At 46.5% G+C, this 20,624-nt stretch overlaps 1 protein-coding gene and 1 long non-coding RNA gene across 9 annotated transcripts in view; one reads left to right on the plus strand and one right to left on the minus strand.

The window, feature by feature from the left end:
- The first annotated feature begins 499 nt into the window (after positions 1-499).
- The window catches only part of TFAP2B (transcription factor AP-2 beta), a 31,757-nt gene continuing 11,632 nt past the window's right edge, over positions 500-20,624 (plus strand). For 2 of the 6 annotated variants that reach the window (XR_015152757.1, XM_086370755.1), the window contains exons 1-4: positions 4,826-5,461; positions 10,223-10,283; positions 17,917-18,136; positions 19,659-19,777. Coding sequence is in view for 5 of the 6 variants with exons in the window: in XM_086370755.1 (XP_086226881.1) it covers positions 4,841-5,461; positions 10,223-10,283; positions 17,917-18,136; positions 19,659-19,777 (1,021 nt within the window). In the remaining variant the exon portion in view is untranslated. Of the gene's footprint in view, positions 733-3,786; positions 3,814-4,825; positions 5,462-8,712; positions 9,461-10,222; positions 10,284-16,485; positions 17,700-17,916; positions 18,137-19,658; positions 19,778-20,624 lie in introns of those variants that run through there. The other 4 variants (XM_086370756.1, XM_086370757.1, XM_086370758.1 and 1 more) reach the window with 4 other exon arrangements.
- LOC147346947 (uncharacterized) lies at positions 12,904-18,199 on the minus strand. 3 transcript variants are annotated; one of them, XR_015152760.1, is made up of 4 exons: positions 17,007-18,199; positions 16,569-16,903; positions 16,388-16,432; positions 12,904-14,571 (listed from the first exon to the last, which is right to left on the minus strand). It is a non-coding gene; the product is annotated as an uncharacterized LOC147346947 (long non-coding RNA). The 3 variants fall into 3 exon arrangements; XR_015152758.1 differs by lacking the exon at positions 17,007-18,199 and having other exon boundaries at positions 12,904-14,567; positions 16,569-16,698; XR_015152759.1 differs by lacking the exons at positions 16,388-16,432; positions 17,007-18,199 and having other exon boundaries at positions 12,904-14,567; positions 16,569-16,702.

The following is a 20,624-nucleotide window of genomic DNA, read 5'->3' on the forward strand; positions in this document are numbered from 1 at the left end:
GTTCTACAGTGACTAAGGTACAGTGAAGGAAAAAAAAAAAAAAAAAAGTTGTGTAGCCATCAACACAGAGAGATCACCCTTAAAATCCCCAAATCCAGCTTTCAAAAGCCTCCTGCTGAACAAACAAGAACAGGAGCTTTTGTATTTAAAAATCTCAGTAATGGTCCTCTTTGAAAATCTACATAAGAAAATGGGGGAACTGTGGGCACCCTGGTTTCCCCAAATGAATTGTAAAGATTTTAAATTAGTGGGTACAATGATTCATCATTTTCAATATAGAGGTTTTAAATGTGTATATTTATATTAATCATGCTGACCAACTCTCTCTCTCCTTTAAATACATGTTTAGAGTCTGTAGACTCTTCCTGACCCAGGGGTGCTTATATAACTAAATGTGGGTGTCTGGGTGTAAATACGTGTTTATGATTTTTTAGAATATATATGTCTGTGGGTTGCATCTAACTCCAGTGTGTGTAATCATGTTTTTCTCTCAGCTGAGGCTTACTTCTCCAGCCTATTGTTTGAGACAACAGATATAAGTTGCGATGGGAGAGGAGCGTCGGATTTGGTGTGTATCCCCCATTTCCAATTATAGATGGATCATTACAGACAGCGGAGTCCTGAGAAGCCAGACATCTGCTCCTCACATGAATGCACTCACCTCCTAGAGACCAGGCTGCCATCATGCTCTGGAAGCTCGTGGAGAATGTCAAGTACGAAGATATCTATGAGGTGAGCCGACACCCCCAGATGCATCTTAGAGCTTTGCAGATAGAGAATTTGAGCTTCTTGACACCCCAACTCATCTATATTTTTAAGCTATTTGCTTGTAGATTTCCGGCCGGTTTTCTCAGCTTTCTCTAACTTTTCGAAAAGCTGGCTTGGGGAGACTTCGACATTCTGAAAAGGGACTTTAAGGTGGAAATCTGACTACTTTAACCTAGGAGATTTCTCTGATTTTTGGTATTTTATTTTTCTTTCTCTCTTCCTCGCCCCCAACTCCTTCAGGATCTGATGAGGAACGGGTGCTAGTGAATGTGGGCAGAGAAAATAGAGACCAATAAAGGCAGAGGCTCCTCGTTTTGAGTGTGGGAGAGAATTAGACTTTCAAGCCTCCTTCGCAACAGACTCGGGCTTTGAATTTTTATTTTTAATAAAAATTTTGAGATCGATAACAAACGGATCCAAGTAGAGCACGAAAAATTAGAAGGAGGGTGGTCAACGGACAGACGGATAGATGGATGTAGAGAGAGCGCAAGCCAAGGAGCCATAGCAGACAATTTTTTTAATTTTCTTTTTTTCTTTCATGTTTCGCTTCTTTGAGACTCGGGGCGTACAAACGGCCCCATGTCTTGGCATTTTTAACGAAATTTTCTACCCGGGTTGAGTGCGCACGGTTTGTTAGCGCTGAGGCCAGGGGGACTCCCCTTCGGATGGAGATGCTGTCTGCAGCCCGGCGGGCGTCTGCCTCCTTGGGGCCGGGCGCGCGGGCCGTGCGCTCGGGTCTCGGGCGCCGACGGAGCGGCGGGGTGGCGGGGCTGCGCGCGGGACGGGCGGCCGGAAGGAGCGGGGACAGCGGCCCAGGCCCGCGGAACTTCGCTCCGAGCGCACCAGCCGGGGAGCCCCCGAATTAGGGGCTAGAGGGGAAGGGGAAAGCGAAGATTCCGAGGAGACGTCGAGAGAGGGAAGAGAGAAAGAAAAGCTTGGAGGAAGGTGAAAGGAAAGGGGCAGAGGAATTGGGGAAGGGGGAGGTGGAAGCTGGCGAGCGGGCGGTGGCCGGAGATCGGGAGGGAGTCGGAGAGGGGACGTTGAGAAGCCAAGGCTCGGGCGATCGGCACGGGAAGCGCTGGGTCGGACGAAGCGGTAGCGGTGGAACGCAGAGGATCCCCAACCCGCGGGGGACACGCCACCCCGCCCGCTCCGGGACGATCCTAGAAAGCCGGACGGGGAGCCGCCTTGCGGACCCTGGGAGTGGGCTCCTCCCGACTCCGCCGGCCCAGCCCCGCGACCCAGACCGCGGCTCCGAGGAGCCGGCGCGCGCCTTACGGCCACTGGTGGAGTTTCAGAGCAGCACCCCGCGCCCGCGCCAGGAATCTCCCAGCTCTGCCCAGCCCCAAATCTTGATTCTGGGGTGTGTGTGTGTGTCTGTGTGCGTGTGTGAGTGAGAGAGAGAGAGAGAGGAGAGAGGAGATTCGTCTTTCTGCGCAATGATGACTTGGGGCTTTCCTTTCCTCTTTGTGGTTGTGTATTGACTGTAACAGAGAGCCGCGCCTCCGCCTGGTGGGGTTTGTTTCGGTTCGGCCTCCTTTTCTTTCTTTAACAGCCGGGATAATGGTCAAGTCGAAGGCGCTAAAACCGTCCTAAAGAATGTGAGCGCCCAAAGTGGGCTTGGCGCGGGCTGCGATGGAACCACGGTGTAAATAGCTCCGGGTATATAGAGGGGCTTCACTGGGTTCCGAAAAGTAAGCAGGATAAAACTCGTTCTAAGAGTCCAAAAGTAGACTAGCTAAATGGGAGGGAGGGGGGAGGAAGAGGGAGGGGTGGAGTGGAAGGGGGAAAGAGGGGAGAATAAAGAGGGTGGGAGAGAGGAGAGACCAACGGAGAGAGACAAGAGATACTGCAGGTACTCCTATCTGCCTAATTTTTCTGCTCAAAAAAATATAAGAGAACGCGAAGCCGGTGGAAGGAGTCTATTTAAGTCGGGAGGAAGGTTGAACTTTAACAGAAATGGCAGTCAGGCCAGTTGAACGGGTTCCTGAAACGTCCAAAAAGGTTTTCTGTTGCCCCTGGCTTTGCCTGGAAAGGATAACTTTAGTGTACTTGAAGATTGATTGCATATATTTTAAATTGAAGTTAAAAAAATCACAGACTGCAGGAGCACTAACGAGGGAAAGGCTACACAAGGGATGCAAAGCCCCCCATCTCGCCTCTGTCCTTTAATAAATAAGCATCATCTCCAGTATACTGTGAAAGTCTGTAAACGTCACTGTAAACAGCCGGGCCCACCGGTTCCTTTGCTCTCCTCTCCAAAGGGGGAGGCAACGCCTTTTTATTTTGTTTTGTAATCTGCACGCCAAGCACCTAGGGCGGTCAGTTCTTCCCATTAGGAAAGTCCCTCTCCAGGAACCTAGACACCTACGGTTCAGCACAAGACCCCAAGGATGCTCTCTTCTTCACCGTCTGGTTCAGGGGAGCAGGGGCTGCTTTACGCGCGTCCCTGGCTCAGTTAATTGAAGTTCTGCCTCTTTCCTGCTAAACTTTTTCCCCCGGTCTGCCTTTGCCAGCCCCCTCGTCTGATTACATCTAGTAATTCTCCACTGAATGAACGTCATTTACAATAGTAGGGGAGCTCTGCGCCCGCTGCTGCTTCACGCTCCATTTGTCCTCCATTCTCCCTTTAAAGTACTCGTGTAATATTAATAGTCATGAATATCAATTATTATGAGGCGGTGTAGGCAAGCGGAGGGAGGAAGGGGCGCCCGAGCAGTCTGAGCCCAGCTTCGGGCGGAAGAGGACTGCTCCTGGAGCCCCGAAGAACCGCAGAAGAAAAAAGGCCAAAAAGACAAGCAAGAGGCCGATGAACAGCGCTGTCTGTGTGTGACAGGCGTCGCCAATCTCGTTTGGGGGTGGGGGGGGATTTTTTTTTTTTTTTTTTTTGATGGCTTGTCCTGGAAACACCTCAAGCTCGGCTCCTGTGTCCAGCTCGTTTCTCTGCTGGACTCCTTGATTTTTTTTTTTTTTAAATCATTGTTTGATTTTGAGCAGTAACCAGGCTTTTTTTTCCAGATGTTAGTCCACACCTATTCATCCATGGTGAGTCTGGATTCACGTTGTACCAGAATTGCATGCTCTCTCCTCTCACTGTCTCTCTGTCTCTGTCTCTTGTGTGTGCGTCTCACTCTCGCTCTCTGTCTTCCTTCGAGCGCCTTTGGCTTGGTAATTTAGCACCATAATTGGACGAGGCTGCAGCTGCTTCTCTGCATTGTGTGTTTGTCTGAGCTCCATGAGTCAGCTGGGGAGTAGGGGGAGGCCGAACAGAAAAACTTTTTATTTGCCATCGCAGTTGGGAAATTTAGGTGACTATTTCTCCAGAAAGAACCATGGGGACTTTACCATGGCATTTCCAGAGAGGAGAGGGAGAAACACACACACTCAGGCACACCTTCCCCTTTCACTGAGTTCAGCAGTCCACTTAGGACCAACACTAAGTTGTCTAGGCCTTTTGTTTTTATTTTTTGGTTTCCCCCCCTCCCAACCCCAGGTCTTTCATCTTCACACCCTGGAGTAGGGACAATATTAGATACTGAAAAGCAACCTTAGAAAGAACTCCTTTGAACCGCAGTTCAACTTAATTTAAGACGGACTCAGGATATGATTTTTGAATGAGATCCATTTCGACCCAACACTACATAAATTATTTAATTCCTCTTGGGAAGGAAGGGGTGACAGGAAACTCAGATCAGGCAGATTCCTAGGTGTCCTGGAATGACCAGGTGGTGTTGGGGAACTCCTGGCCAGCGGGCTGGGTTGCCAGAAAGGCAGAAGTTGGTTTTGAACGAGAGGAGCAGCACAGAAAATAGTAGGAAGTTTTATTTGTTATGCTTTGGACCTCTGGAAGAGTTAGAAAAACAGTCTAAAACACCCAGAAGAACAAATACAGTGTATTAGACTCCTGTATTTTTCATTAGGGAATTGATCATCTCCCCCAACCCCATACACACTGTTACTTTATCTCATCCCTTTTGCCGGCTTTGCACCCCAACAGAAGGCTTAGATGTTGGTTCAGTGGGTGAGTCGCCCCCATGTTCCCCAAAGCCTCGCGTTTGGAATTGCTGAAATCATGTACCCTCTGAGTCAGCTTGGGAGGCTAAGTTTCAGACTCTTGTTTCCCCTGTCCTGGGAAGAGGATGCCCAAGCCGGGTTTCTCCATCTGTCGCTTGTGTTTTTTGTTTTTGTTTTTTTTTCCCTTCCCCTTCTCTCTCTCTCTCCTCTCCGCTCCCAGGACCGGCACGATGGCGTCCCGAGTCACAGCTCGCGGCTCTCCCAGCTGGGCTCGGTGTCCCAAGGACCTTACTCCAGCGCCCCGCCGCTGTCGCACACCCCGTCGTCAGATTTCCAGCCGCCCTACTTCCCGCCCCCCTACCAGCCGCTCCCTTACCACCAGAGCCAGGACCCCTACTCCCACGTCAACGACCCCTACTCCCTGAACCCCCTCCACCAGCCCCAGCAGCATCCCTGGGGGCAACGGCAGCGGCAAGAAGTGGGTTCAGAAGCCGGTTCTCTCCTGCCCCAGCCTCGGGCCGCCTTGCCCCAGCTCTCGGGCCTCGACCCCCGGAGGGACTACCATTCGGTCCGCCGGCCCGACGTGCTCCTGCACTCAGCACACCACGGCCTTGACGCGGGCATGGGGGACAGCCTCTCGCTGCACGGCCTCGGCCATCCCGGCATGGAGGACGTCCAGGTAACGGCACACAAACAATAAACAAGTAACAAATGCCCAGGGAGCCGGGACGGGTGGGGAGGGACAGCTCTGTCTTTTGGAGGGGTGGAGGGAAGGTAGTTTGTATAGGAGCAGATGGACTCGATGTATGTAACTGTGTATTACCTGTATGACTCTCTAGTGGCATTTTCTGGGGTTTCGATGACGAAAGCTAGAAGTGTGAGAGATGAAAAAATGAAGGAGAAAAGTGTACTGTGTTTTGCTAGTTTGGGATCATTAGAATCAAAGCTAGGTGTTTTTGTCTTGCCTTAGCTAGGGTACTCCTTCCAGTTCTCTTGGCTTTGTGTAACCAGGCCGGGTGCCCTCTCAACCTACCCCCCTGGGTCTGGCCCCCTGACCTGGCAGGTGGAATCCTGGCTGCCCGGAGGCTGGAGCTGCAGCATGGAGGTGCAGGGACCTCTATACAGGTTCCTGCTAAATTTGCAGAGACTCTGTTAAGCATGACAATGCACACTGGAAGAAAAATGTGTTATTTTGTTCAAGCCAGGTCTTACTTTGAATGTCCCATAAGCTGTAGAACCCTTTTCCAAGAGAACTGAGCTCCAGAGGCAGCATCTGAGCAATGAAAGATTTATGGGGAGAGACCCAGAAAGTCATAATTCTGTTTGGGGGTTCATGAGGACACATACCGTTTTGGAGGTTCTTTTCCCCCGTTTGGACCATGAAACGGCAGTTGAGCAACATTCTCCATGTCCTTCCCCAGTCCTTCTTTCTGCTAGCACCCTCCTCTCCCCAGTGTCACCAGTTGAAGAGGCATCACATGTTTGTTTCTTAAAACAAAAGGCTCCAAACACCCCCCCACCCCATCACTATCCCATCTGCAACCTACACAATGGAGCCCGATTTGGTGGAGAATACTTGGTTAAATTAAACAAAGAAACATCAAAGAAATGATTTCTGAAAACTGGGTGATTCTGAGCAGGTCTCCTTTTGCTCTTTAATTTAGTCTCTAGAACAGATAAATATGGTTGAAAGGTTTTCAAGGGATTCTTCAATCTCATTGGCATGGTTGTCTATATTATGCACCATTATAGACATACCTCTAAAGCGAAGGAACATGAAATGGGAAAGAGAAAGGGTGCATGAGTCCCTTCTCTTTACCTTGCTGAAGAAAATGTATTTTGAACAGTTAAAATGTGGTGATAGCATTAAATGCTGCCTGTGTCTCGTCTATGATGGTTTACTGATTTAGGGGAAATTTAGTTATTTCCAGAAATAATGGAATCACCTGAGTTGTGGCTGGATTACCCATAGTCATAAGTGGTAGTTTTGTTGATTTAACCAAGTTTAACTGTTTCTGTCCTGAAGGTATTGCTCATTTCAGAATATCATATGAGAAAGGAAATATTCAATAGTGTGTGTGTGTGTGTTTTTAATGCATTGGGGTAATACTTGTCTAGGGGGAAAAGTTTTTAAATTAACCTTTGTGGGTATGGTTCAAAGTGCTAGATAATGAAAGTGGATCAACTCATCAGCATTGCTGTTGGCAACGCTACATTGGCTATGTCACTACCACTCTGCAGGCGGGGTGGCTCAGGCTACTAAACTCAGAGACTGCACCCAAAGAGGGAATAGGTTTCTTTGCTTTTAGTCATTTTATTGTATTTTTAAGGCAGAATTGTGAGAACTTTGGAGGGTTTGGTCAGATGCAAGAGGCGAGAATAAAACAGGTCAGGTTGGTGTGTGTTTGGGAGAATATCCTCATGGAAGTTGCGGCTGGAGCTCAGGCCCGGGAGGTGGAGAGAGCCCAGAGCAGAGAAAGCGAAGGCCCAGGGCCCTGGCTGCTCCCCGCCCACCCCATCTCTCCCCGTCCCTCCCCCGGAAGCATCTCAGCAGGTCCCCTGGCAAGGTGGGGAGGCCCGGGAGACTTTCTCGGGGTCGACCCTCGGTGCCAGGGGTCAAGAGGAATTCACCCTGAGTCTTCCCAGGAGAAAGGGAGGATCTCTGTCTCCCACGCGGTGACAGGCCTCCTGACGCCGGGTGTGCTTGACAAGACACGGGGCAGGTGACAAAAAAAGACAGGGGAAGAGATGAACCAAAGATGAGACCCCTGAATCCAGAGGCTGCGCCTCCTCTGTTCCATCCCAGAGGCTCCCCTTCTGAGTTAGGGATCAGGAGCGCAGGGGACTATGTGGCAGGAGCGGCTGGTGGTTTCAGCGTTTCCCATTTCCTGCCTCTGCGGTATGGGTGGGCTGCGCTGCCCCCCCCCCCATCTGTAAAAAGAGACCAGAGGTGCCTCAGCCTGGACCCCAGTCACTTGTTCCATCTCAGGGGCCTAGTGTGTGTCCCGGATCTATGTCAGTCCAGCCGCGATCCAGCAGATACCAGGGAGCTGCCAGGCCAAGGAGGGGGGAGTGGCCTCTCAGCCAAGGGTCCTCACCTGGCCCAGGGTTGGGGCAAGATGTTGTGTGACCCAGACACACACGCGGGGCACCGCCCGGATCGTGAGAGAAGCAAAAGAGAAGAGCTAATTAACCAAATGCTTCTAATATTTTTTAAATGAAACTATAAAACCCTGTCAATTTCTATTTCAATTTACTCACAGGGGCTATTAAACCAGCAAATCGCTGTTTGGGTTCTGGTATGCTACATTTCACCCATTTTGTGTGTGTGTGTGTGTGTGTGTGTGTGTGTGTGTGTGTGTGCTCTTGCGCGCGCGCACACGGGCACGGGCAGGCACGCAGGGAGTGGGGACAGTGTTAAAAACTCAGAAAAAAGCATCAGAAAGAAAGAGAGCTGGAGATGATACTCAGTTTGGAGTTTGTTCAGTTGCTGTGAACACCTCTTTCCTTCTTCTGGTCTTTGCTCTCTAACCTCTCATCACCTCTCCTACCTGAGTGTAAACATATGAAGATGTTAAGTCAAAGCCCCTACACACACGCACACACACACACACTCAAACACACCCTACTGTCTTAAAGCAACCCCTGGTATCACTTTTAACTAAAGAAGTCTAGTAATTACGAGTCTGAGTTGTTTTTCCGCGCTTCCGCATGCAGTCCTAATTAAATCTTTACGATCCTCCCTGTGACGATTAAGCGCCAGCATGCTGCGTGAATATCCTGTACAAAAACCCAGCAGGCGGCCGTAATTAGATAGAAAATCAGACAAGAGCCTTCTCATTAACTACCACAACTACCCCACGTCGCTGATGAGGCGTATATACATATTTACGTACCGACGTGAGGGTGAGGTGTGGCGGGGCACGGTCCTGGCCCGTAAGATCGCGGGTCTGCCCGTCCACAGACACAGGCGAATATTTCTGTCCTGCGTGGACACGTCGCCACTGTAGACACGTGAGCACAGAAAGGCGTGAATCTTGTGTGTGCGCGCCCGGTGTGCATGGTGGGGTCTCCTGGGAGTTCTGAACAAGTTACATGAAGCATTTTTTTTTTAAGCATTTTCTTTTTACTTTAAGATGGGGATGGCATGTTGCAACATGGAAAATGGTTCTTATGGGGAATGACAATTTTCCTCATCTTTCTGAGAACAGAGGAGTGGCTATTAAAAACAAAAAGAAACAAATTAACATGCCCCCTCCGTGATTAGATCATCTCGTTTCTAATGTGCTGCTTGTTTGGGGTAGACAGTCTCTTCCTTGTGATGAACACACACCCTGTCTGGGGATGCAGCTTGAGTGGGTGGGAGGTGCTGTCTAAACACAGCCTCCCTCTTAAGCCCTTTGCTTTTTACTCCTCTGTAGAGAGGGTGACAGATTGGTCCAAACAGGTTTGTAAGGATCAAGGAAAGCGGCTGGACATTGCAGGAAAGGCCAACCCTGATTTTCAGTGGGGAGTAGAGGGTGGGAATCCACCGCCTTTGGATGCCCTGGGATGCACAGCTAGAAGCCTAGTGCATCCTGACAGCAAGAATATCATTCTAACAGCCATTTCCCCTCTGAAGTGCAGCCAACATCTAGGGTCAAAATTTTCCTTCTCTGGAATGCAACTGGCAAGAAAGGTGACTGTTCTTTCCCATGACCCAGGTGCTGCTCACCGGGAGATCCTGTGTGTGTTTGTGTGTGTGTGTGTGTGTGTGTGTGTGTGTGTGTGCATGTCTGTAGTTACTGCCTTCCTAACAGGTGTGCTTCTTGTTGGGCAGCAGCAGTGGCAGGGGGAGCAGATTGTGCAGGTCCCTTGCAGGGATTGTCCTGCAGCAGGAAGCTCACACAGCACTGAGATGTGTGTGAACCGCAGTGGGTGTGCGGTCCTGACGGCCTGCAAACGTGTTCCTATGTGTTGCTGTTTGCATTCCATTCCAAATTGCTCAGACTTTAATTAAAATCCTATAATGTAAACTATTATGTATTTGTAAAATGACTCTGGGGTTAAGATGCACTGGGATAGCATAGAAAACAGACATCGCTCTGACTAATATCAGTGGAAATCTTTCAGCGGCTGCCAAATTTTCACAATTCATAAGAGCGAATAATATAAGTGTATGTGTCTATGTAATATCTATGTTTAATATAATCACTAAACCAATCCTGCATCCCAGATGCCTCTCAGTTCCCTCTTTCCTCGTCTTCCATTGGAAGAATTTATAATTTGGGTGAATTTCATTTCTGTGTCCATTTGGAGGTAATAATAATAATAATAAAACCTCCCTTTGTGAATTAATATAAATGGAAATAACAGAAACTCCAGTTTGGAATGACATGATTTATGTGTGCGATTCTTTAATATCCAGTCGATTTGAATAGTGATGTTTTTATATTCACAGTCAGTTGAAGATGCCAATAACAGCGGCATGAATCTACTGGACCAGTCTGTCATAAAAAAAGGTATGGATTCTTCTCCCTCCCACCAAAGTAAGCCAAGTTTTCCTGTGCATTCACGTCTTTATGATGCGTTTTCACTTTGAAGGACTTCATTGTTTTATAAGACACCAGTGTTTGTTCACAATCATAGGACAGTGGCTATCTGGATGAAAATGCCTGTTGGGAAGAAGGGATGGGGGTGGGGGACTGAAGGCAGAAACCCTGATGAGAGAGACAGAGACCATTGCCATTTTTCTCACAGTACATTCGCTAGCAATCCTAGATACATCATAAATAATTGAACTACCATTCTGTATGGTTGGGAAACACTGCTTTCAAAAATATGAGGTAATTATTTCATTGATAACTGGAGTTTGTTGAGCCAAACCCTATGCCATTGGGGCAGCTCCTTCTCTCCTTGCTTTTGTATTTTGGGGTGGTAATTTTGTTCCCAGTTCTCTGTGTTTTACGAGTTGTTTCTTCAGATTTTTTTTTTTTAATTGTGCCAAATGTGTCGCTAAATATGCTCTTCCTGAGAAACTGAGCTGGCCTCTGAACATTTCTCAATCTTCCTACATATGCATTCATGATTTAGTGTGACTGTGGAATCACCCCATACTGGTAAAGGGCATGTGATATTAACAAATGTTTGCAGTCTCTTGTACAGCTGTAAGCAAAATAATTAACTAATTAAACTAATTAAATGTAATTACAATAACTCATTTCGGGCGTATTGCAGCTGCTTAATTTTTCCCCCCTCTTCTCTGACAGTCACTGAGAGAATGCCTGGCGATTAGTGTGGCTGCCAAAAGGCCCGAATGTCATTCACATGCCACAAATTTAGGAGCTTGAATGTGTAAACAGTGCAATCTTTAATTATCGCAAGAACCGGTATTTGGAGCTACAGTTTTAACTACTGTAACCCTTTTTTTAATCGATGCTGGAGAAGGCCTGTCCTTCTGTTTGGTGTCAACAATCCCTAGCTGCAGTCACTTTTGATTCATTTGAGCCAGATGACATTCACAAAAACAATTAAAAGGGAAAGGATGGTTTGAAAAGTAATGCAGAGTCAAGCCGGTAGAGTAGGAGGGTGTGTAAGCAGGATGAGGTGTGTTCAATTTTCTGCTCTTACAAAAGCAGAAAAAGTCACTTTGAGAGGTGGGAGGCGGAGAGGGGAGGCTGTACTTGAAATGATGCCATTTGGCTTTTGAATGTAATATCCTGAAGAGGAATAGTAGGGTTTGGGGTAAAAGTATTTAAGTGTTCCTCCAAATGTCTCCGACTCTTCCTTAGATAGTATCGTTTCGGATTTTTAATGCCAGGGTTTGGTTTCGCTGGGACACTTGGGCTTGCGCTTTGATTTGCAAGTGCACTGACAGCTCACTTTCACCATGCCCTCCTGGGTCTTCTCTTGTGGTTAATTGCTGGTTGATGGGATGGGGGTGGGGTGGGGCGGGGGTTAGTATGGGGAGGAGGAGAGGCGCTTCTTCATTGGCTTTCTTGGTTTCTTCTCTAGTTTCTGTCCCTTTTCATGGAAAGCTAGAATCCCTTAGCTCAGAGTTCTCTATGGGGGCTGAAACAGCATCGGGGCTGGCGGTGGGGCATGCCCAACTGATGACCAATTAGAAATATTATTAATAGGCCAATAAAAATATTTGGAACTGAACTTGCCTAACAAAATGGAGCTGAAAATATTCTTAGATGTGGATGCTTTGGTTTCAGGGCTTGTGTATGTTTGTCAGTGAAATGTGAATGTGTGTGTATATATGAGGATCTCCAGGAATAAGAAAAGAATATTGACTAACGTGGCAGTTTCTGGTTTTGGAAATATGGACTACTTTTTATGCCCCCTGCAAACCTTTTTAAAAATGCACAGCCTAACACATTTAAGTGGCACCCCAGTCATTCTATTGATTTAAGGAGTGTGGTATGAATATGAAGTGTGAGGTCAAGTCCATTATTTAATATTTCAGGTATTTGCTTTATTACATGACGAAAAGATCCTAATATTATATTTTTATCTTTAGAGAGCCATGGGCAAAAGTGGAATAAGTGGTTGATTTAGTTTTCTAGATCACTATGAACCACTTAAAATAAGGTTATGGATTCATTAGCTCTTTCCCTGCCCTCTGGTCTCCCGTCTTTGCCCCTCCCCCACCTTTATGAGGAAGAGATTAATTTCATAAAAGAAGAGGTGAGAACGTTTCCTGGACGAAATATTCTAAATTTCAACAACTGGCAAGGGACCTGGTTGCTTTATTTGCTTTCTAATGGGCTTTTAGAGAGATTTTTAAAGGTCTACCTTATTAATAAAGTGGCAGCAACCCGCCCAGGTTCAGGTTTCTCTGCCTCTGTGTGTATTTAAGGGAGAAAACTTAGACATAAAGGATATAGGTCTCTGTGTGTGCGCGCGCGTGTGTCTAATTATGCAAGGTCTCCGTCCTAAAATTTAACCCTGTCCAGTTTTTCACCCGTGTTGATATCACCCCATTGATTGTAGGCTAGCTCTCTTGTTATGTTTGCTATCTGGGCTTAGCTGACATTTCTGAAGTAATTTAGTTAAGAGGAAATGAGTTGTTCCCAGTAGAGAGAGCAAACGAGTGGAGTGAAGGTAGCCAACGTGATAAATGGCTCTTTCATTTGAAGATCTCCAGAGCTCGTTTACGGCTAATTTTCTGTATTGGCCCCCTTTGAGCTATTAATGCAATCGGCAGGGACTGGGGCCCCTCTCCTCTTAGCTGCCCCATTAGAGCTCCCATTAAGCCAGCGAGTCTCAACTCCATGGCAGGAGTTGGGGGCGGGGGGAGTAATGAAAGGTGCTTTTTAAACTCTCCTAATCTAAACCGGCAGAGGGTGGTTAATACGATTTGAAGGGGGCTGGTCAATGAGCAATCAATAAAGTAATAATGAGAAGGATTCGGTACATTAACAGTCTAAAAATCCAACGAGACATTAAAAAATCATTCTTAACTCTCAGTTCCATTAAGATTAGGAATCTGGGCCGGGCAGGGGGTGGGGTGGTGCCCAGCTCCTATAAATGATCACTGCCACTCTTCCACCAGCCTAAAGAAGGCTCACCTAGGCTTTTAGAAAAAGTTTTTGGTGCAATTAGAGGCCAATATGCAATCGACTGGACATCTTAGACAGCAGAAAAAGATGCTGGGATTTCTTGGAATGACTGGCATGGCTGGAGTCCAAGGTCCAAGTGTTGACTATGGGCCATTTTCACTGGTCTTAGGGATATCCTGTTTGGTTAGTTTCAGTTCAGCTTCTTGGTTCTCTCCCACTTTTTTCCCGTTAGTTCTGGCCTCTTCCCCACATAAACACTTTGATTGGTGTGGATTTTCTCCGGGTATGGGGGGTGATAGAGAAATTGCCAATTTCTATTACAAGGGGTTCTGTTGAGATTCCGCCTTCTGACCTAGGAGGTCAAAGCACCCAGTCTGTCAGAACCTTTGAGAAGGCTATGAGTTTCCTCTCAAAGGAAGAGGTTCATGTTTTCAGAGCTGACTTGGGTCCCTATCGGCCTTTATTCAACTAGAGACTCTCAGCTACATTCCAGCCACCCAGGGAGTAATCAGAGTTCATCTAATTTCAAAGCTGGAAAGGTTAGACACTCTTCTCCAACTCCCACCCCCACCCTCCAGTGAGGAAATTGAGATGGAGAGAAGACAAATGACTCTCTCAAGGTCCCACACACTGAGTTAAATGATGGGATCCAACCCAGTTTCCAGCCTCTTAGGCTTTGCCCCTAAAGGATGCCAACACTGGATGTTTGTAGTTTTCTTCTGTTCTGGCTTTCTCTGTGAGAATCCTTTTATGTTTTTTCTTCAGGATTTCAGTGCTCATGTTTATACACATGCTCTTATACACATATGGAAAAACATTTAGCCCTCAGGTAGATGAGAAGCAATGTAAGTATGAGGAAAAGGGTGATCTGCTGGTGAGAAGTAATTATTTCAAGCAATGCTCCACCTCTTGCTGCTTCCGGGTGTGCAAGTGAAAGTGAAAGTGAAGTCACTCAGTCGTACTCTTTGCAACCCTGTGGACTATTGTCCACCAGGCTCCTCCGTCCATGGGATTCTCCAGGCAAGAATACTGGAGGGGGTTGCCATTTCCTTCTCCAGGGGATCTTCCCGACCCAGGGCTTTAACCTCTGAGCCACCAGGCAAGCCCCAAAAGATACCGCGAATAGCAGAGGTTTCCATATTTAAGTCCGAGCACCTTTCAGAGGGACTTAGGCTTCAGTCCATTAGATGGGTTCATTTCTTCCTTCTCTCCCACCAACAGATCAGAACCACAGAAGACCTGCCTCCAGTCAAACACAAAGATATCAGAGCTGTGATTTCATACTTAAGTGTAAAGATGAAACGCTACCTTATTAACACTTTGGCTCTATAGAGTCCACTAATGAATAAGATTTTCTCCAATCGGTTTTCCTTCTACTCTTTCAAATTAAACTCCAGTCCCTGTAATGAAATATTGATCAATTTTTAAACCTCTGTTCTTCTGCCCCCATATAATGCAAGTTAAAAGGGAGGGGGGCAAGTTTTGTGGGTGTTACATCCAGAAGTTGGCTACGCTATCCAACTGAGAACTGAAGAGGAAAAAAAAATCCCACCCAGTTTTAATGTATGCACAGAAAATTGTAAACATATAAAGAACTGAAAGCTTCACGCTGAGTTTTGCTATGCTCCATTTCCTTACCATTTCCTGCTGTCGCTTTAAACCTATCTTAGTCATCTCTGGGTTCCGTGAGCAGGAGCAGTGTGCTCATAATTACTAACAAATCAACCGGGCCCTGTTGCTCCCTGGGTTTATTGATAAGCTGGAGGAAAGCAGAAGGGAAAAGACAGAATAAAATATGGGGTTAATCAGCTGAGGAAAGCAGGTGTGAGAGTGGAGGGGAAGGTAGATGCTGGAAGTAGGCTGGACTTAGAAGAGTGTGAGACAAGACATGTGCAGAGTCTAGCTTAGGAAACCATTCAAAGGCCAGCATTTAGCACCTGAGGATGAGAGAGTGGAGGGTGTGAACAAGACTGATACTTAAATTCAAAAACAGAAATATAACCTGAAGTGTGTCTGCTCAAACAGTCTTGTCGGGCGGGGGTGAGGGGAGAAGGGGAGTGAAAAAACATCACCACTCTCTCCTTCCTTCTCCCCCTAGACAGCAGAGTGCTGAGGGATGCTGCCTGGGTGGGTGATATTTAGGTGATAATGTATATGCAAAAGGTACAGCCCTTGGGAGGGAGCTATGGACATTCCCCAAAGGAAATTGCTCTTGTCAGGTAAATCAGGCAATTAACAATAGTGAAATTGAGGGCAGGCTATAAAATGTCTTGAAAGGCCTGGCTTTTCAAGAGATTTGGCACCTGGGACTGTGAAAAGCAGGCAGAATTCCAATTCTCAGCAGATATTCAGTTATCCAGTATCGTAAATAGGAATTAACTTACTATTTTCAAGTTGCTTGGCCGTGGGGGATGGGGGGGTTCTGTTAAAATGTTCTTTCTAAATACAGTAGGATTTAAATTTTTAAATGTTGCTGAATATCAAAGACAAAGCTTTTTATACAACTTATTTCTACAGTTCATACCATATTAAAACTACAAAGGGCCATCTGTATTTTGCAGAGAAGTTTTCCAAGGTTACCATGATCGTGCATTATTTGTTTATAGTGCCTGCATATGAATCTGAAATACAGAAATCAGGACAGTAGTGGAAAAAAAGACATATTGAAATAGATGTGGATATTGTGTAAGAGAATTAAATGACAGGGTGTTCCCACCCCAATCATTATTTTTTAAGTGACTTTAAATCCATATTTTACTCACATTTCCCTCAAATGGGAAGCACTTCACTGACTGTGATGAAGGGAATCAGAAAGAAGAAACCTCACTTTGTAACTGCTCCACCACCATGACAGTGCAGAATATTCACTTGGTTAGCTGATATCATTCATTCAGCCCTGGGAGAGACTATATAGAGAGATCAGAAACTCTAAAATGTCTACTAAGAAGTAGAAAAAGGGAATGCTTGTCTCTCTGTCCACTGTCCTCAGAAAACCCTTTCTCCAGGCGTTTGTAAAGAGCCAAATGCAATTTATAGGAAATAGAAGATTTGAGACCTACCTTTTAGGAATCTCTAAAATATCATGAAGGTCTAAATGCTGGGATCTGTGGTAGAGAGAATAAGCTGTTTCAAGAACACTCAGGGTGGTTAGTCTGTTCTAGTAAAGGGAGGTTATACTAACTTGCTTGACATGTGGGGTTCTAGGTTCCAGGGAGTAGAAAAAGCATATCTTTCTCTTACCAGGATTATAGAGACAGACTCTTTATTAAAAAGGAAGAATGGAAGCATCCTTTTTCATGCCAGAAACACTGCATGTTTCAATAAGTCCCCTGGCCTGGTGATCACTGGAGAGGTGCTTGAGGGGCTTCAGATCCCCATGGAAGAAGCTAAGGTTTAGGGCAAGCCAGCAGGGAGTGTCGCCTGCCCAGTGGCCTGCAGAAAGAAAATGGGCATCAGCCGTGTAGAAGTCCAAGGGAGGGAGACTGCCAGGGGACTGGGAAGCTGACCGTTCACTGTTCCTGGCTCCTAGCCTCTGGTTCTACCGAGCCCCGCCTCTTCCTAAGGTGCAGATGACACTGAAACACAATTAAACAGAAATACAGGCTGGAGAGACTGAATGCGCCTGGGTAGCAGTGGCAACCAGCTGTCAGCTCTTATTAACTTCTGCATAAAACATACCTTGAGTGCGGTTTGTTATCAATTACTTGCCGAAATGAAACAACTGGGGCAAGGCAAGACCGCCGCTCACATGAATTAGAGTGATTGGTTGATTGATCAGGGCACCTGTTGTAAATCATAACTGCTCCAAACAATCACCAGCCGGGTGCTTTACGTTAATTTGTAAACAAAATTCATGTCACCGCAGAATTGCTTTCACTGGAGAGGAGCATTTGGGTTCATTTCTAAATGAATCTGTTGTTAGGATATAGCAAAGAATGGGATCCACTGTAGAGAAATAAGCAGCTCTTTTGGGTCCAACTGCCCCAATTTAATGGTATTATTACTTGGCTGTTCTTGGGCAGAGTGACTGATGGGGCTCACCATCCTGATCTTTGCCAGTGATGGCCATAGATTTGTATCAAATAGAGGAGGGAAGGGTTCCCGTAAAGACCATTGGTATTACTATTTTATATCACTGATAGGGAGCATCGCCTTCAGGTTTCAGCACCAAATGTGATTATCAGGAGACAGATGAGGACATTAAGATTCAGAGAGCTTTAGTGAGATGTCTAAGGTCACACAGCCAACACGTGATGGAATCGGACTTGTCTGGCTTCACAGCACAATCCAAACTCTGGGTTGCGTGCTTTTCCTGATTCGTGTAGTGAGCGGGACTGTGGCAAGCCACTCTCACATGTCCACACACTTGGGGTAAGTTTCCAGAGGTGATAGCTTTTGCATTTTGTTTGTACACAGAGCTCGGAACGCACCGCGGAACCATGGGAACACACACCTCCTCCTGCAGCTTTCCTCTTGGCGCCTGGCCTGTGGCCTCGCCCCTGCGCAGGCAGCGACACATTCATTCTATCGGCGGTCACTAGGATCAAAACCCGGTCACCTTTATGGCATTTTTTTTTTCTCTCTCTAGTTCCGGTTCCTCCCAAATCTGTGACTTCTCTGATGATGAATAAAGATGGCTTCTTAGGAGGCATGTCCGTCAACACCGGCGAGGTGTTTTGCTCGGTCCCAGGCCGTTTGTCTCTGCTTAGTTCAACTTCAAAATACAAAGTAACTGTGGGAGAAGTTCAGAGACGGCTGTCGCCCCCCGAATGCCTCAATGCGTCTCTCCTCGGCGGCGTCCTCAGAAGGTAACCCACCACCCCAACCACTTTTTAATGCCGCGCGGTTGCCTAGCAACCGAATTCTGCAGCTTACAGCCGCCGCCGCCACGTGCTCCCCGCCCAGCTCGCGCTTCCTTGCCCTCCCGCCAGCCATGCGGGCCTGGGGACCTTCCACGTCCCCGCCCTGTACCCGGCGCCCCTCTTCCCACTCCCAGGACCCTTCGGAGCATTCTCTACCTTGAGTGGGACCCCAAATCTGCACACACTTACCTAAAACAAGAGTATCATGGCGCAACCCCCTTCTCACCTGCAGTGTGCTCCGATCTCTTATTTTGTTTTAAAGTGTACTTGGCGCCGACTAAGTTGATCCTGTCCCACTAATGCATCGTACCCCGCGGTTTGAAAAGCTTTGTTCTAGACTTGTGTGACTTCCTTTCCTCAGTACCACTACCAAAAATAACAATGACACCATTTTAGAAGTATAGACAGGTATTCCTTGGGGCCTTTCATATGCTCCCCAGTGTTGGAGAAAGACAATCCATAGACTCCTTGTGGAAACTGGGGGAGGAGTTGGCTTTTATCTTAAAGATTCAAAGCCTCCCCAAAAGTCCCTGCCAACGCCTGAAGTCTTCGTTAGTGCCTCCGATATGAAGGTGTGACATTGCATGACATGAACTTTTCAAGTTAGCCTATCTTGGGAGTTGAAACTCCCCTTCTTCCCTAAAAGTGGCCGGGTGAACAGCACAGCAAGAGAAGTCAGAATAGGTTTTTTCTTGTATTTTTAGCACATAAAGGGGGATCACTGGGAAGAAGTAAGGGTGTGACCCACAGACTTTTTCATTTTGAGTCCTTTTGCTCTGCTCTACTTTGTAGTTCAGTTTCACATGAGTCCTTTGAGCTCTACAGTGTAGAAGTTTCTTTCAATTACCCCTAGGAATTGAGGGTGTGTGTGTATGAAACTTACTGAGATTAAGTGAGATGATCAGTATAAAGCACTTATCATGTAACTAAACTCCTCTGGTGCTAGTTTTACTGTTATTATGATTGCTAATATCATCGTTAGATTCATGCTTCAGTCTTCCTTCCCCTTTTAACCCAACTCCATTTTATTGTGACTCTTGACCTCTTACTCTCAAAGCCCACCTGTTTCAGGCTGAGCCTTCTCCTTTCTGAACCACCCAGTTCTTCCTGTCTTTCGGCAAGGTTGTACTTGCCGGCTTTGGCTCACCTCTCTGGCTCCATGACCAGGAAAGAGCTGGGCTTGTGCACGTGCAACTTCTACCTTCTCTGGACCCACAACCTACACCCTAATTATTCCCATTTTTTATTCTCATGAGATAAAAGAACGACTCGATTTTTTTATGCTCTGTATTGCAGAAATTAAGCAAACCTCAGCAAACTATCAGCAAATAACCAAAAGGAAGAAAAAAAAAGTGCTAACCTCAAGTTAAAACCTCTTCAAGCTCCACTGGGCTTTAGATTGCTAAATCTAAACTTTGTTTCAGGAACACTCTGAGGTTAATCAGAATGTTAATTCTTGCAATTTCAGAGCCAAATCGAAAAATGGGGGGAGATCTTTGAGAGAAAGGCTAGAGAAAATCGGTTTGAATTTACCCGCCGGCAGACGCAAAGCAGCAAATGTCACGTTACTCACCTCCCTGGTGGAAGGTAAGCAAGACGTGTGGCCATTTCATGAAGTGGCAGAGTTTAACTGTTGGCTGAAAGCTGACATTTTACACGTTTCATGATTAACTGGAAATCATTGCACTTGTTGTGCCCTTATGAGTTGGATGTCAAGCGTTTGCTTGAAAAGTTCAAAGGTCTTTTTATTTAGAGGGAGTGGCAATTGTCCGGAGGCCAAGGGATGTGTGCAAGGGTCCCCGAGCTCTGGAGAGTGCTCAGGTCTGGCCTCCAAGCCAGTGCAGGTGCCTCCAGGCGCAGGACATGGTACCTGAAACAACCTCTAACAAACTCAAGAATAACTCTGTAACCAGCAATCCCTTCTATACCCCTTCTCCTTCCCAAATTTTACCTCTGAATCATCAGTAGTACTAAACACACTGTTGATTTGTGAAATTACTGTTGCATTCATGATCTCTAATGGTTATTTTAAAACTCATGTCACTTCCAGGGCCCCTATCTCCCACTGATTACCTGGGATTTATTGAAATAGAGCTTCATAAGACCAGTGACCTAGGAGAAATACGGGTTGGGGATGAGGGGAATGGGAGGGGGAGTTAGGAAACATGGAGGGGAATCATGTATGATCTTCAGTTGTAAATTTAAAGGCCCATACTTATAACAAGCACATTCTAATTTGCTCATCATTTTGGGATTGGAGATGATATTTATGGTATGTAATAAACAGGATCTTCTCCAGAGTCTAGAATAAGTGGATCTGCATTTGAATTTGTGGGTTGTGGAAGACACAGGAAATACAGCTAGAAGGACCTAATAGAGGAAGTTGTAGAATCTTCTCTAGAGTCTAACATGTAGGTTTTGGGTTTTTCTTCTA

The sequence above is a fragment of the Bos grunniens genome, chromosome 23 (assembly GCF_055505025.1).
Source record: "Bos grunniens cultivar Pamir isolate PY7600 chromosome 23, Bosgru_T2T1.0, whole genome shotgun sequence".
Lineage (NCBI taxonomy): Eukaryota > Metazoa > Chordata > Mammalia > Artiodactyla > Bovidae > Bos > Bos grunniens.